Source organism: Seriola aureovittata, chromosome 1 (genome assembly GCF_021018895.1).
Source record: "Seriola aureovittata isolate HTS-2021-v1 ecotype China chromosome 1, ASM2101889v1, whole genome shotgun sequence".
NCBI classification, from domain to species: domain Eukaryota; kingdom Metazoa; phylum Chordata; class Actinopteri; order Carangiformes; family Carangidae; genus Seriola; species Seriola aureovittata.
This window is the reverse complement of record NC_079364.1, coordinates 15061109-15077063: the sequence shown is the minus strand read 5'-3', so window position 1 is coordinate 15077063 and position 15955 is coordinate 15061109. Positions and strand designations below refer to the sequence as shown.

The 15955-nt window shown below is 39.6% G+C and overlaps 1 protein-coding gene across 7 annotated transcripts in view; it reads left to right on the top strand.

Moving 5' to 3' along the window:
- dennd5a (DENN/MADD domain containing 5A) overlaps positions 1 to 15955 on the top strand; it is a 38404-nt gene that overhangs the window by 14117 nt on the left and 8332 nt on the right. For 2 of the 7 annotated variants that reach the window (XM_056373953.1, XM_056373942.1), the window contains 12 exons: positions 4818 to 5005; positions 5528 to 5839; positions 7344 to 7559; positions 7662 to 7896; positions 8374 to 8463; positions 9686 to 9836; positions 9984 to 10077; positions 10287 to 10391; positions 11454 to 11585; positions 11953 to 12105; positions 12210 to 12297; positions 12391 to 12478. In XM_056373953.1, coding sequence (XP_056229928.1) covers positions 4818 to 5005; positions 5528 to 5839; positions 7344 to 7559; positions 7662 to 7896; positions 8374 to 8463; positions 9686 to 9836; positions 9984 to 10077; positions 10287 to 10391; positions 11454 to 11585; positions 11953 to 12105; positions 12210 to 12297; positions 12391 to 12478 — 1852 coding nt within the window. The remainder of the gene's footprint in view (positions 1 to 4817; positions 5006 to 5527; positions 5840 to 7343; positions 7560 to 7661; positions 7897 to 8373; positions 8464 to 9685; positions 9837 to 9983; positions 10078 to 10286; positions 10392 to 11453; positions 11586 to 11952; positions 12106 to 12209; positions 12298 to 12390; positions 12479 to 15955) is intronic. The other 5 variants (XM_056373979.1, XM_056373962.1, XM_056373996.1 and 2 more) reach the window with 3 other exon arrangements.

Sequence of the window (15955 nt, the reverse complement as noted above, 5' to 3'; positions counted from 1 at the left end):
AGCCAAACCACACCCCACTACCAGCCTTTTCCTTAACTGCAGTTTTTTGAGAATTGTGAGGTCACGTGATGCTGTTAGTGGGGGCAGTCTCGAGAGACACATCCGTGTATTGGCATGAGACTAGATGTTGTCAGGAGACCTGGTTATTACAAGCTGAGGTAGCTTTAAGGCTTTCTGCCGTGTTTTTAATTTTGGCTCGTGTCATAAACATCATGATTTAAACATTTTTCTATTGTCTGGCTTTAGCTATAGAAATATAATGGAAAACCTTGTACGACTTTGATAGGTTCTCACAAGGCCTGTGGTTCGCTTGATCAGAAATCAATCAAATTTAAGTATTTACTGTCGTTCTAAATGGCCAAACTCCAAGGCAAGGTGAGGAGCCAGACATCATTTAGAGGGGGTATTGTTGGGGTATTGAAGATATTGTTTAAAAAGGGTATAAGACACATTTTCAGACAGTATCTCCTGGTGGACATTCATAGTGTAGCATTCATTGTTCATTTGAAAAGTGAAATGAATAGCTGTGTCAAGAAAGAAAAAAGAGCAAGAGAGAGAAATCCCTGGCTCCTATCTTACCTCCAAACAGCTGGTGGTCAATTTGAATCGGTTTTGGAAAGGTATAGAAAAAGTCAGACACAAACAGAAATGTTATTCTTTCAAATGTCTAGATGGTTGTTGTATGGGGATAAAAACCACAACCTGAGGCTACAACATGTTTGATATGCACGGCAGAACTATTATCCAGGAGATTACATAACCTGTTGAGTGTTTCCATTAAAGTGATGCAGTGTGAGTACCAGCCTGGGTAAATGTTAGTCCCCTCAACCATTACAGGCAGCTCCCACTGCCAGGTCTCACATGCAAGAGGATTTTTTTCATGTGAAAGTTGCTATGTAGGTTCGTGGGCTAAGCAGGCCATTTTTATTAGCTGTGGTTTGTCTTGAGTGTGATTCATCCTTTAAACAAAACACACAGAAAGTCTGACAATCAGTTGCTTAATTTGATAGGAGCTTTTGATTAAAAAAATACAGTGCTTTAGCCAGATTAGCACTTACTCATAAATAGTAACTATACAGTAAATATTCAGTTAATCCATACCATCCTTTACCAGGCAGAATAGGTTTTTAGAAAAGCCATTCACCAATGTGTGTTACCATGTTCGCAAGGAGAAGCAAGAAAATCATTTAAGGGTGCTACGTCTGGTGTGGTGATTGGATCCATTACAATGGCAAGGGAAGGCAAATGGTTTACAAAACGCCAGGGGCCGGGGGGAGCAGCTCTTAAGGGGGAAAGCTGTGGTGTTGCTAGGCAACCCAGAGACAGGGAGGATAGCTGTGATGCAGGATGATTATTATTGGTTGGAAGTGACATCATTCTTCTTCTTTTTTTTTCACCCCCATGAGGCTCATCGCTGCAGAACATGTGAAGGATGTGTTGTAGAGTTAAGCCCTGGCAATCCTCCACTGAGAAGAAACGAGGGATTGTTAGGAAAAGACGCTCAAACACACACTGAGGAGAGGGATGCTCTGCAAATAAGGAGACGACTGTGTATTATGCGCTAAAAATAGTTGATTTAAAAAAAAAAAAAAAAAAAAAAAGGAGAAAAAATCTTGGCCAGTGTCTCTTCCATGAAGCCATTAAAAAAGATGTTAAAATGCCGTCTGTTGCCTCTCCCTTCCTTCACGAACAGGAAGCTCATCATGTGTCACTCGTGTCAGCCATTTTGACATGCTGCAATTAAGCCATTATTTGTCATAATTTGTTTCATGGACATTTTCTGTCTTTATGTGATTTGTGGATTTGAGAGTGACAGGAGAGATCTGAGCTGAAGATGCTGCAATTACACAGCACGCATTTCAGACACAGAGATTCAGACTTCATTTGAAATTAAGCTTAAAAGCACGAATCTGAAGCTCTGTCAACACAGTGTGTTTGGCTGTCGCCTTAAGATACAGAATTGAGCTTGGCTTTTATCCACACACACACGATCACACTTTTTACTTAGTAATTCATCCTTCATGTTACCTTTTTGTATATGAGGGAATAGCATTACCATATTGTGCCAGCTTTTCTTCAACTGGCCGATGTACATTAATGATAAAACCTGCTGTGGTTCTTCTCCACCCTCAATGTTTTTACAGCCTCTCAACATGATATTATTAACATCAATTTTAGTCAGAGGACTGTGGGTTTTTATTTTTTTCTTTAGGCTGCAGTATCGGTTAACTTAATTATGTAGTTTCGCCCTCAGTCAATTAATCAACTGTTTTGATAATCTATGAACTGTTTAATCATTTATCAAGGAAAAAAGCTGAACATTCCCTGGTTCCAAATTCTCAAATGTGAGCATTTGTTGATTTTATTTCCATAGCACTTTACATAGGCGTTGGCTCATAGTTGGTTTTTGGAGTGTTGGTCGGAAAAAACAAGAAATCTGAAGCTTTCATCTTTGGCTCTGGGATATTGTGATTAATCGCCATTTTCTAACATTTCAAAGACCAAACAAATGTTTGATGAATCGAGAAAATAATCATCAGATTGATCTGTAATTAAAATAATCATTACTTGCAGGCCTTGTTTGGACTGCAAACGTATGCACATTCGCTGTCTGACTACATGTCTACAGGATGCGCAAAATATATCACTTTTTAGCTTTTCCATTCACTTGTGACCAAAGGAAAATATTAAATGGTCAAAATCAGCAAGCAGCCTCCTTTACTGCCCTGGTAGAAATTGGGGCTGTTTAAACGAGCAACACACATTTTTGTCAAACAAGCTATTTGATCAGGATAGTGCTGATATGTAAGATCTATAGCACTTCACTTTTGTGTGTTCAGTGTATTTTTAGCCTGCTGTAGTGCATACGGTTGCACTCAGTTTGTAAACTGAATCGCTCAAGCATCACTTCAGGTCGTAGCTGCAACCAGTTCTCATTGTGGACATTTCAAACATTTTCTTGGCATGCGTCTGTGCGTATAAGCAGCAGTATGTGACCCTGCGAGTTGAGTTAAAGTAGTTTCCTGTCGTGGTGACCTAGTTTAAGAGCAGACGGATGATGTTAGTATTCTTGTCCCTGTCCTGGGAGAGGAAGCTGCTGATAGGGGGGGGAGGCCCTGGCTGGGGTGAGAGTCTCTTCTCATGGACCAGCACATGACCAAAAGAAGGAATGGTATTTATTTTGGCACCATAACAGGAGAAGCAGAGCTGCTGCTGAATGTACAGTAGGTGTCAGCTGGATAGAGCAGGAATGCAGATGAGGAGGACTGGATACATATTTGCATGTATACCAGTTGACTCAAGTGTGAAATCCTGAACACGAAGGAGTGTTGCTGTGTGGAGTCATGACAAAGGAATTTAACGTTAGCCACAGGACCAGCTGACTGTAGCTGTGCTCACAGTTCGAAGTCTGGATCCTCCAGAGGATGCAGGCCACAGAGGTCCTTCAGAGGACCTCCTTTTCAAATGAAAAGAAAGAGCGCCACAGAGTGCAAACTGATGGTGTGTTTATGTAGACAACAGTTTAAAAAATGTAAGTGTATCACAAGTTAACGCTAGTAGTTGTGACATTTACAGTGACATTATCACAATGTCAAAATACTCAATTTAAATAAAAAAATCGCCCTCCCAAAAATTATCCAGTGCTCGATGGATCATAGAGTACTAAAGGTTGTAAAGGATACACCAGAAGTGTTTTCCAAATTAAAACATTTTTTGATCCCAAGTCTTGGCTGCATTTGTAGTCTCTGAAATGAAACAGGCCATGTTGTCTTGTTACAGAGGAGCCACTCCCTAAATTTGGACACAGTATGTGTCATCGCACTTAATTCCTTTAAGGTTGGTCATTGGTCAAACTCTTCTATCACATTTACAGAACACAGAATCACAAAGATAACCGGAGTAAAGAGGTAACACTGTAGCAGTGTTGTGTGTTTCTTTTTGTCATGTCATGATAGTCTACTTTGTTCTCACAGGGTTTACGCCTGTGCTCCTAAATCCTGAATCACACAGGGCAGAAAACCTTCAGTCATATTCTTCTTTCCAGCCAGTCAGTGATATTGCGGCAGGTCTGTCAGCTGTGTAAAATCATACATCAGAAGATGCCCTCAGCTTTGCATGCTAACAAAGCTAATGCTAATGTTTTGGACGAAGCTGTTTGGCTACACCGTGGTTCCTGCAAACATAGCAGGACGGACTGACTATCATGCAACCTGAGGCAGTTGATGGATTTTATACTCAAAGGGCGACCAGAAGAGCTGAGGCATGAAAAAAACCTAATCCTGTTGCAATAACAGACGGTCGTGTTGCGCAACTTTTCTGTCACATGCATGTCACACACACTGGCCAAAGTGTTTTGGAGCAATAAACAACATTTATCAGGCAAAGGCGGTGTTTGGGAATAACACATGGAAAAATAGTTGCATAACAAGTTTTTCTTTGAGTTTGCCCCAAAAATGTCCGTCACGAGCAATACATCAGCAGGTTTCAGTGCGGCTTTCCCCTTTTAAAGTTTACAGCAAACACTAAAAGTCCATTGTGTCCAGTAAATGTTGAATTTACCACTTATCATGTCATTGAACAGGCATTTGCAAATAGTGATTTTGAAAAAAGCACTAATCAGGAAAAAATGTTGGAACACACGTGATCACTCAAAGTCATTACAGTCACCAGGGTTTTAAAGTGATAACCAGAAAAATGAGCCCTGAAATCTGCACTGTACTGTATATACTGCTCGAACGTACAGTATCTTTCACGTGGTTACGGCCTTTGCTCCACGACCTTCACTTTTTGTGTGTGTGCTTGTGTGTGTGAAACAGATTACCAGAGGCTGATGACGGTGGCAGAGAGCATCACGGCCTTAATGTTCCCCTTCCAGTGGCAGCATGTGTACGTTCCCATTCTGCCTGCCTCCCTCCTCCACTTCCTGGACGCTCCTGTGCCGTATCTCATGGGCCTCCACTCCAACGGACAGGATGACCGCACCAAGCTAGAGCTGCCACAGGAGGTACAGACGCATCGTAGCGTGTTCCAGATGTTGACTTTTGAAATGGTGTTAATTTGCTGATAAATTCACAGTTGTGGGATTTTCATGTTGTAGTGTGAGCACCTCGTTGTCTTTAGTTGTCTTTGGGAACCCAGACATTCTCGCTTTAGCTTGCCAGTGTTTTTATTTACAATCAGAACACGTGGGTTTATCATTACTGACATGAGCCATGTAGAGCAACAGTTTTGTGTCTTGTGTCTCTTGTGTAGGACAGTTTGACAGTTTTGTGGCCACATTTTTAAGCTTTGTTTAAGTATCTAGTTACTCATGATATTTTGAACCTATGCCTTTTTATATTTAACCTCCATACTTACTACTCTCAGCATGGCATTCCAGTTTGACAGTCATCAGTTAGCTCATTAGGAATAAGTCTCTTGCTTCCCATTTTATACAAAGACAGATGTGTATAAAGTAGAAAGTGTTGTCAGACATGTTTTTTTGTTTTTTGATAGTTCATTATCTTGTCCCTTGTTTTCTTTTCAGGCTAACTTGTGTTTCGTAGACATCGATAACCACTTCATCGAACTGCCAGAGGAGTTACCCCAGTTTCCCAACAAGCTAGAGTTCATCCAGGAGATCTCAGAGGTGCTCATGTCCTTCGGCGTGTCTCCAGAGGGAAATATTCATTCCAGCGACAGCCAGGCCAAGTACCGCAGCTTCCGATCTGTTGATATGGTCTCTGACAAGCGCAATGGCAATCTGGCCTCGCCCCTCAACTCCTACCTGCTGAGAGAGAATGAAACTATCGCCAGACTGCAGGCTCTGGTCAAGAGGACAGGAGTCAGCCTGGAGAAGGTGAGAAATGACGTGATGAATTAAAAATGTGTGCACAAATGAGTGTGTATCATAAATTGGTCCAAATATTATTCCCAGGTTTGACTTAGACCTTAGATACTAAAAGTGCAATATAACAATGATGCTAATAAATTATTTAATGATAAAGCGTCATTATATCACTAAGACCAATATTTAAATAACAGTGATCTCAGTTTTAACCCCTGCCATGTAAATGTAGTTTTTAAATTCTTACATTCTGCAGCTCTATTATTTTTATTTCAGCTTTTGAGTGTTGGTATGTTATTGCAAATACTTTGCACTGTAAATACATTTTCATCTCAAATGAATGTCATCTCATATACTGTTTTTGCCAGTTTGTGTTGCCAGCTTTTAGAAGATATAGAGGGCAAAACGTAGGGAAAGGGAATGTGACAATGTTTCTACAGGAACTGAAAAAATGCAAAGGTTTATTGCATAGTTACAGTATTACTGCCATTACTGCAGTACAGGGCAGTAAACAAAAGGGGGGGCCCTTCTATCACACTCTGGACCGGAGCCATGTTTTTTGAGTACAGACAGAAAAGGAGAAAAAATACAAGTTATTTAAATTACATTTTTTACATAAAAATGTGCTTTAAAAAGGAAAACAAATGTTGTTTTGATATTATTTATGAATCGAGCATATGATACTGACATATTTTTTGCCAAAATAATCATATTCATCATATTCAATACCCACAGTCTTGTGGTGTCTTGAAGGTGTTTTTGTTCTTAATCCAAGACACTTCATCAGTTCATCAACTCCAGTTGCCTTTAAAATGTGGATATCTCACAGCCTAGATGATCGAAGCCTTTTATAAACACTGACATCAACAGATGTAGTTGGCATCTTTACAGTTTCATTTCCATTTGGCTTGAGTATCTTACAAACCGTAGTAAGTATTATAATGAAATACTTGGTCTAAAGACTGATGCATGGATCAATTGGCTGCTAATTAGAGAAAGTCTCTATGTGCAGTTTAATCAGCTTATGCACTTGTGCCAGCAATAGTCTTCCATGAATGGATTAGCTATATGTCCGTGTGTATGAGGTCAGTCTTCACTTATAATTATTCTTATCTAAACTCACTGCTGAGTTTGATTCAAGGGAAGTCAGTGATTAAACAGATTCTTGGATCACGTCACTGGATTGCGACTTTGTTGTTCAGTTACGCGCGCACACAGTGGTCGGCCTGCTCTGTGTGTCTGTCCAGCTGACCCACTGACATGCTAAAAAAAGAACTTGTGTTTCAGTTTGATTTGGGCCATAAATCCCAGATGTCCTTGACTTCCTTTCCCATAACCCTGCTGCTTCATCAGTGGCCTGTGATAGCAGTCAGATAAGATAACATGAAAAATATACACATGTTTTTTCTTTCCTTTCTCACTTCTTTCTCACACATTTTTCCCTTTTGTTTATCCTGTCTGTACTTTTCCTGTGTGTGTGTGTGTTTATGCATTAATGAATGCTTGTGCACAACAGCTGGAAGTGAGGGAGGATGCCAGCAGCAATAAGGACATGCGGGTTCAGTGTGACGATGAGGAGCTAAAGATGCACCAGCTCAACATCCAAGTGCGCGAGGTCTTCGCCAACCGATTTACCCAGATGTTCGCAGACTATGAGGTGTTTGTCATCCAGCCGAGCCAGGACAAAGAGTCCTGGTTCACCAATCGAGACCAGATGCAGAACTTTGACAAGGTAAAGTGCTATAGATGGTTTGTTAATAGTAAAATGAAGGGTATTCTATAATTCATGACACTGAATTTCCCATCCTTCATAATTGCGTGTGCATGTTTGCAGGCCTCCTTCCTGTCTGACCAGCCAGAGCCCTACCTGCCCTTCCTGTCACGATTCTTGGAGACGCAGATGTTTGCCTCCTTCATCGATAGTAAGATCCTCTGTCATGATGATGAGGAGAAGGAGCACACACTGAGGGTGTTTGACGCCCGTGTTGATAAGATTCGCATGCTGAACGTCCGCACGCCCACGCTTCGCACCTCGATGTACCAGAAATGCACAAACATCGAAGAAGCGGGTAAGGATAAAAGATCAGTCCCGGAATTCCTTGAAAGCTTTGTGGATTTCATAACAATAAAAAATATTTTTGAAATTTTTTGAACATAATTGGACTGCTTTCATAGCACCAAATGTTGTACTCACATTTATCAATATGCTTCAGGTCTCTGCACCTGTCTTTGTCCTGGTATGAACACCTCTAATGGGGAAAACTGATTTGCTGTGATAAAGCCACAGGATTTAGTTTGAAAATGAATAGCTTCACCATAGTATATTAACTTGAGACTGTAAAAAAATGGACCTCTGTAATGTTGGATTAAAGCCAAAAAATTAATTTAAATTTAAAGTTTTTTGAATGTAATTAAAAAAGCCCTTAAATCCAAATCCAATCCAAATGGGAGTCACTAAAAATTAATTTGAATGTGTGAACTTCTTCTCAGACTTGGAGATTTGCTCTCTTTACATAACTGACTGGTAATTGCTGTCTTGTTTGCAGACAACCTGGTAAAAAAACGATATGAGAAAGCTGATTTTGTTGTTCCTGGACCTCATGTCATTGGGCTCGAGGACGACAAGACTCACCTTCGTAATATTTGCTCCCGTGACCTCAAATATCTCTGAATGGCAGCTCTTTGAACATGTGTGCAGTGCATTGAGATAGGTACACTCATAGAGGATGGATGAGCCTCATTTGAACTTGTCTGCATAATAATTATAATTACATAATTAATAATGAATAATAATAACTAACCCCTTGAACCCGGAACACACTATAACAGTTTTTTAGACGGAAAACATTTTTTGATAAATGTGTTTTATTTACTTCTCACTGTAAATGTAAGATTCCTCTGTGAGATCCTTAATGCATTGCACGCATGTCAGTTTTTACTAAGCTTAAATGCTCTAAAAACTCCTCTTTATAGTTGCAGCATGCAGGTGAATTGGTGATAATGAATTCTTTTCAGGGATTTAAATCTTTGTACCTGTGAATCGCAGCTTCAGACAGTCAGTTTACTTTTCACCTATTTCATGCTACATTTTTACATCTTCTGTATATCTCACCGTGTCTTTACATACAGTACATGAAGTAACCTATTCATGTGGGTGTGTTGTAATCAGGCATCAGAAAAACACTGTCTAAAGCTGCATTCATGGATGAAATGGTTCCTTAAAAAAAACAAAACATAAATTCTGGGCCTTTATTCTGTCACTTCTTTTGGTTCTGTGGGTGTTTTAGAAAAAAGAGAAAATGTTTTTTTCTATTTTAACTTGTTCTCTTTCTTCTGTTGTCAATCACTTACTAAATGAGAGATGAAAGGTTCTTAGTCATAGTTATGCTGGTTTCTCTACACAATTTGCTACAGAAAATATGAGCATCTTAGTCAGATGATGATGAAAAGATGGAAAAAAAAAGTAAAAAGAGAAAATTACTGGGTTTCTGATTATGGGATATTTCAAGACAGGATAACCTTATATATTATTTCTCTTTTTATTTGCATTGTATTTGTTCAAATGGCAAGGATATTTCTTTTTGCAACATCCTTAAAATGTTTTACTTACCAATCCTAAATGATAAGCTGTTGGAGCAGTCACTTTGACGACATGCAAAATTCATGACCAGATGATCTCATGAATTGTAATTGTTAACAAAGACATGTTGTCATGCCACAGACTATGACTCACTCTCGTCTTGACAATGAAAACACAATGATTTGGGCAAATGAACAAAATGAATGAAAATGATGAATGCATTCTGTAATCTCACCACCGACTTCCGCCCCCCCCCCATCCCGCATCTCGCACCACAGAGAAAGCCATTGAGATGAGAGTGTCAAAGATCGACCACACTGCCCTCCACCCCCACCTGCTGGACATGAAGATCGGTCAGGGGCGCTATGAGCAAGGTTTCTTCCCCCGACTGCAGTCTGATGTGCTCTCCACCGGGCCCACCAGCAACAAGTGAATATTTCATGTTATTATCACATTAAAATTTGTCCTTTTGATATATTTTTTGCTTGAAATGAACCTTCATTGCCTTAATTCAATCTGATCTTGTTGGCTGTTTGTCTGTAAAGCTGACTGGAGTTGTGTTGTTCTGTGATACAGATGGACCAAGAGGAGTGCTCCCGCCCAGTGGAGGAGGAGGGACCGACAGAAGCAGCACGCCGAGCACCTTTATTTAGACAATGACCAGAGAGAGGTGGGAGAAGTCCCCACAGAGTTTTCTTTTCTCAGCTCATATTTAAACAAATTGACTGCTTGAGCTTTATTGTCTTCGTTCATTTTGCATGATGTGTTCTCTGTTAGCTTTATTTTGACTTCGCTCTTACCCCCTCGCCTCACACTTCCGGTCACTGTCTCTTTTTGTCTTTCTCCGCCTCTCTTGCACTCATGTTCACACACTCTCAGCATGTAGAGTGTTTGTTTCCGGAGCTGCAGCTCCTGCTGTTTCTTGACTACTACTGGCTCTCACAGTCCTTCAAGCCCTGTCTAAAGTCGGTGACTGTGGACGTGGTATGTGTTGGTAGTCCACAGACCACATGACCTGTCCACCCATGTGGTCTTTACCTCCCTCACCATCTCCCCCCTTCACCATCAGCAGCTGAGCTTTAGCTGATAATCCATCCCACTTTGTAGGCCATGTCATCATGTCTGGGGTTGTGAGAGGTGGAACTCATTAACATGAAATCATTGAAGCAAAATACATTTATTTTCATACATTTTCTTCAAAATTGATTTATGTTGTTCATTACCTGAATATTTTATACACACTGTAATTGTTCATCCCAGTTCTGTTTGTTTGTTGTTAGTACATCTCTTGTGAGTGAAAGTTAATTCTTTTGACCTTTTGGGTTAATGGTCTGACACAATTATTACGATTAGTTTATCAAAGTACAGCTCATAAATCATTTCAACAATGATGTACAGTGTACATGCCCTATTATTAACTCATCATATGTTTCCAATGTCAGTATGGTTGGAAACATACAACAAAGAGTAACGTCATGAGTTTATTACAAGTGTGATTTCATGAAAGCAAAGAAAATGTCCAGCTCTCGTAGCTGCCACCTGAAGCACTTAATATTTTTTTAATAAACATCATTTCATTTTCATGAGTTTCACCCTTCATAGAGGGTATTAGTTTAGTTTAGTTCAAAATCTGAAAGTCTGGCATAATTATCACAATGGCATTATTATAATGATCACAGCTTAGATTTAGTGTATGCTACCAGAAACGTAACGTTGTAATAGGCTGTGTAGACTTACATATTTGAATATCTGAGTCTATTTACTGAACACTGGCTGGACTAATTGAAATAATTTCTAAGACCGAAAGTTAAAATGCAGAACATTCCATTATCAGACAGTCTCCATCACTTTTTTACTGTAGAACAATCTGTGATTAAACGCTGAAGTTATTCTGGTGTTCCCTCTTATCTCCACTCTGGAGTGAGACTAGCTCTGTGGTTAGACCAGTGTTTGTAATAAATGTTGTAGTAACTCACTTGTGACCTGAGCAAACCAATTTCCTGAGTTGATTGGATTGCTGACTCCACGCTCTCTGTTTTGTATCAGAAGTACATCCAGGAAGCCAGAAACCTGGGCACAACCATCAGACAGCCAAAACTGTCCAACCTGTCGCCTTCTGTCATCGCTCAGACAAACTGGAAATTTGTTGAAGGATTGCTGAAGGAGTGCAGGAACAAGGTTTGACAATGTCTGTGTTTCTAGCTGATGAGTGCTGCGTTGTTTTAGTCGATTAAAACTCGCCACAGTTTCTACACATCTGTAAAGATTTTAGCGTTAAGATCGTTATGCAAAGAACGAGAGGTGCAATGGAAAGTTGATGGAAAATCATTCATTTTTCAATTATCAGTTACTTTGAAGTGTACACTGTCCATAAAATCCAGATTTTATGACGGTGATGACTGGTGTCCTGGCAAGCAAAGATATAATTTCATTAAGGTGACAAACTATTTCTTGTGTGTGTGTGTGTGTGTGTGTGTGTGTGTGTGTGTGTGTGTGTGTGTGTGTGTGTGTGTGTGTGTGTGTTAATCTGTTTGTTTCTCTGCAGACCAAGCGTATGCTGGTAGAGAAGATGGGTCGGGAGGCCGTGGAGCTGGGACACGGCGAGGTCAGCATCACCGGTGTTGAAGAGAACACTCTGATTGCGAGCCTGTGTGACCTGCTGGAGAGGATCTGGAGCCACGGGCTGCAGGTTAAACAGGTCAGGAAACACAAACCTCTGCAGTCCTAATGCACCTGATCAATCCTCCACAGCAAGATGCTCTCACAACAAATAATGACTCTACAGTATATTTCCTCTTTCAGGGTAAATCTGCCTTGTGGTCCCACCTTCTGCACTACCAGGAAAGCAAAGAGAAGAAGAATGCAACTCCAGGTGGTTTGGGACCTCCAGGTAAAGGCTGGAACAATTTACTTAATGTACACAACTAATAAACAAATTGCAGAGGAATTGCCTAACTTCTCTTTCTTTTTTCTCACACTTCAGGTTTCATTCATGACACTGAACGACGCAAATCTGACGGTGGTGGATCAGCCATGCCGCCTCTTAAAGTCTCCCTGATCCAGGACATGAGGTGAGGAGGAATGGGGATCGTTTTACAGGGGAGGGGAACTGTATCAGGGGATCATCTCAATAAAGGAATGAAGGATTGTGTCTCTTAATTTCATCCAGTGAACCAACAGATGTTTTTTTTTTTTAAAAATACATCAGCTTCTTTTCACTGTCAGAGGCAAGTAAGTAAGGCTAAGACTGCCCCCCTGTGGGAGAGTGTCAAACAACATCAAACTGTCACAAACAACTTAAGAGTTTACTGTGTTCTCATGATAATCTGTTGTCTAAGTAGAGTCTCTACATCCACAAGTGGATTCTCAGGAGGTCAAAAAGACCAATAATTTATTTGTAACTTTAACTAAGGATATCCCAATTAAATAATGTAAGAAACAGGCTGTTTTAAATATTGGTTTCAGTCTTACCACTTGTGTCTCTTACAGATAGAGATACTCACAGCAATTAAAAACAACCAACAACAAACATAACTTTTATTTTAGGCAAATGTAATCAGATTGTTTTGTTTTTTTTGGCTTAATGTGTATCTATAAACAAGGGCTTCTCCATAAGCTTCATGGTATTGCTAAATAAATAAAATGAATTTAAGAGTTAAGAGAGTTAAGCTTTGTTTAAAGCAACTGGTCTGACAGGAAGTAATCTTCAGAAACTAGTAAGTCCACTGTTAATGTTTACTGTGAGAAATAAAACGTTTCAGGTCAGCAAGATTCATTCTGCTCCACAGACTAATTAACTCATCTACCTGAATAATAGATATCACCTTAATCTATTTTTTTTTTCATATAATTGTTTATTCCGTAAAATGTCATAAAACAAATTACAAATACCCAGAGTATGTACACATCTTTTGTCTGACTAAAAATCCAAAATTCAAAAAGATATTCATTTTACAATAATGATACAGAAAAATCAGCAAATTCTCAAATTTGAAAAGCTGGGTTAATACCTCAAACAAGTAAGTATGTATCAAATTTTTTGCTGATTCATTTTGTGCCAGTCGAAAAATCAGTTCATTGTTTCAGTTCTACCTGCATTGTACAAAAAACAGCATTAAGTTTAATAACAAATATCAAAGATCACCTATATTACAGAAACACATGGTAATTCTACACAATATTAAAGACTTCAAATGTTATCACAAAGAAACTCAATGCTGTACGTCTCTAAATAGTTCAACAAAACAAAAGCATGACATGATTGTGCTTTGGCTGATGTAACTGGATTTATGTTTTTGTCCTGTAGTGAGTGCAAGCATGAGGCAATATAACAAGATCAAATACTAAGATAGATAATAATAAAATACCAAATACACATATATGTACCCATACATTACATAAACATACAGTGATATATAAACATGCACAGAAACATTCACATACACACACAGTCTCACACACATGCACGTTTGCCAGCTTTTCTTGTAAGTCTTATAAGAAAGCAGGCAGGTCATTTCATAGTAGCGGTGCAGTTATAGAAAAAGCTCTGCCCCTTTTTTATAATTTTTTGGGGGTGGGGGGACTTTTTGCATTTTATTAGATAGCAGATAGTGAGGTATGAGACTGGAAATGAGGGAAAAGAGAGAGGAGGTGAAATGGCCCGGCCACATATAACTGGGCACGCTGCAATTACACAATCACCGTCCCACACCCACATTTTTTACTTGATTGTATTTATATGCAATAAAAAAAACACTGAGCCTTTCAGTGACACTGAGAGCCTCTGTGGCACACATGCATGCTTCAACACCTGTGTGCCTTTGTGAGTGATGGCAGCCATCGCTGTCATCATGTTATCTACCGTACTCAGCCAGAGTTGAGGAGCCGGGGCTTGTGTTGCGTGAGGGCGGCGCAGAGTGAGTCTGTGTAAGAACACGTTACTTCCAGCCTAATTACCAGACCCCCCGCCAGTCTGACTGAGAAGAGAGGAGGGGTCAACTCAGGGGGCACACTCAGCTCTACTCTGCTGATACACAGACCCTCCTCCATGCAAACGTCTGGTGCCATGGTCGTAAACAGAAGCAACCACCACCCTCCCTTGATGAGTTGTAATAATTGATGATATTGTCTGAACAGGCAGTTAATATTTTTACTAAAAATTTACATTCATATTATAAGTTCTCACATTTTTAGCTCATTATAGATGGTGGCCTTTTATTTGTTACCCAGCATTTTCAAGGTAAGAGACTAACATTAATAGTGCACGTAGTAGATGTTTTCCTCTGTTGCCATGGAGATAACGAGCAGAGGAAACTGGGTTACATGGTGTGAGTGAGGGTGGAGATGGTGAGGGGTTGGAGGAGGAGACATGACGAGCTCTTAGCAGACGAGCTTATGGCACAGGTGGAGTGGAAGGGAATGTGTCTGGACATCGGAGGCATGATAGTGGCTTGGAGCGATGGCATGGGACCGACTCGCACACTCAGGGAGTCTGAGAGGCAGACTAAGACATTCGTGTCTTTGGCTGTAACAGTGATTCAGGCTGGAGTGGTGCTTGGGAAAGACAGAGTCACGAAAATTATAAAGATTTATCCTTACTGACACAGATACTGTCCTTTTTGTAGCTTACGCGCAGGGTACGTGTGCTTTACTGCTTGTAAAGGAAAACAAGAATATTTTTTGTAATATGTTTTTACCTAAAATTTATACAAATACTATACATTTTTTGTAATACTATCAGTGTATTTAAGTCAGAGTTTTAAAATAACACTGGTAATGCTGAAATGATTAGTTACTTATACAATTTGTCCAATGACAAAATTGAAAGTTGACAAAAATTTTGATCACTGATTTGTTTCTATTAAGCAAAAATACCAAAAGTCCACTGGTTTCAGTGTTTCAAATGTGAGGATTTGCTTTGCTTTATATCACTGTAAATTAAATCTTTAGGTTTTTAACTGCTAGTTGGACCAAACAAGAAATGTTAAGACTTCAGGTTTTGAAAACTGTTTTTCACCATTGTGTGATATTTTATGGACTTTATTTGACTTTATTGATTCATCAAAATGTAGAGCAGCAGATTAATTGATAGTGAATGTAATTGTTAATAGCTACTCCAAACATTTGCTTGTTGTCAATACATAAAAGTGCACAGACACTATTTTCCAAACTGAACTGAGTAACCAAGTGCTAAATGATTGTGTTTTGTTGGTAACAAGTACCGTTCTCAGGACTTTACTACTTAATGCTCTTGTCGGCAGTGTACCTTGAAATCAAGAGCATCAGTTGCCTTTAGCTTCATCTGGCCCAAGGTGCATTCAGCATGTCTATAATCCTATTCGATGTTTGTAAACGTTGTTCATAGCAGAAATCTTTCTTGGCAGCTATAAAACTTACCAGCAAAACAGCAAGCTGTTGCTATGTTACAAATTCTTTAGGTGCATCTCCAATGATGTACGTGATGCATTTAAAGATCCCCTCCAGACATGTTGCAAGACGTATAAAAATACTCAACCTGGGAAAAAATCATTTGAGACTGATCGGTTGTT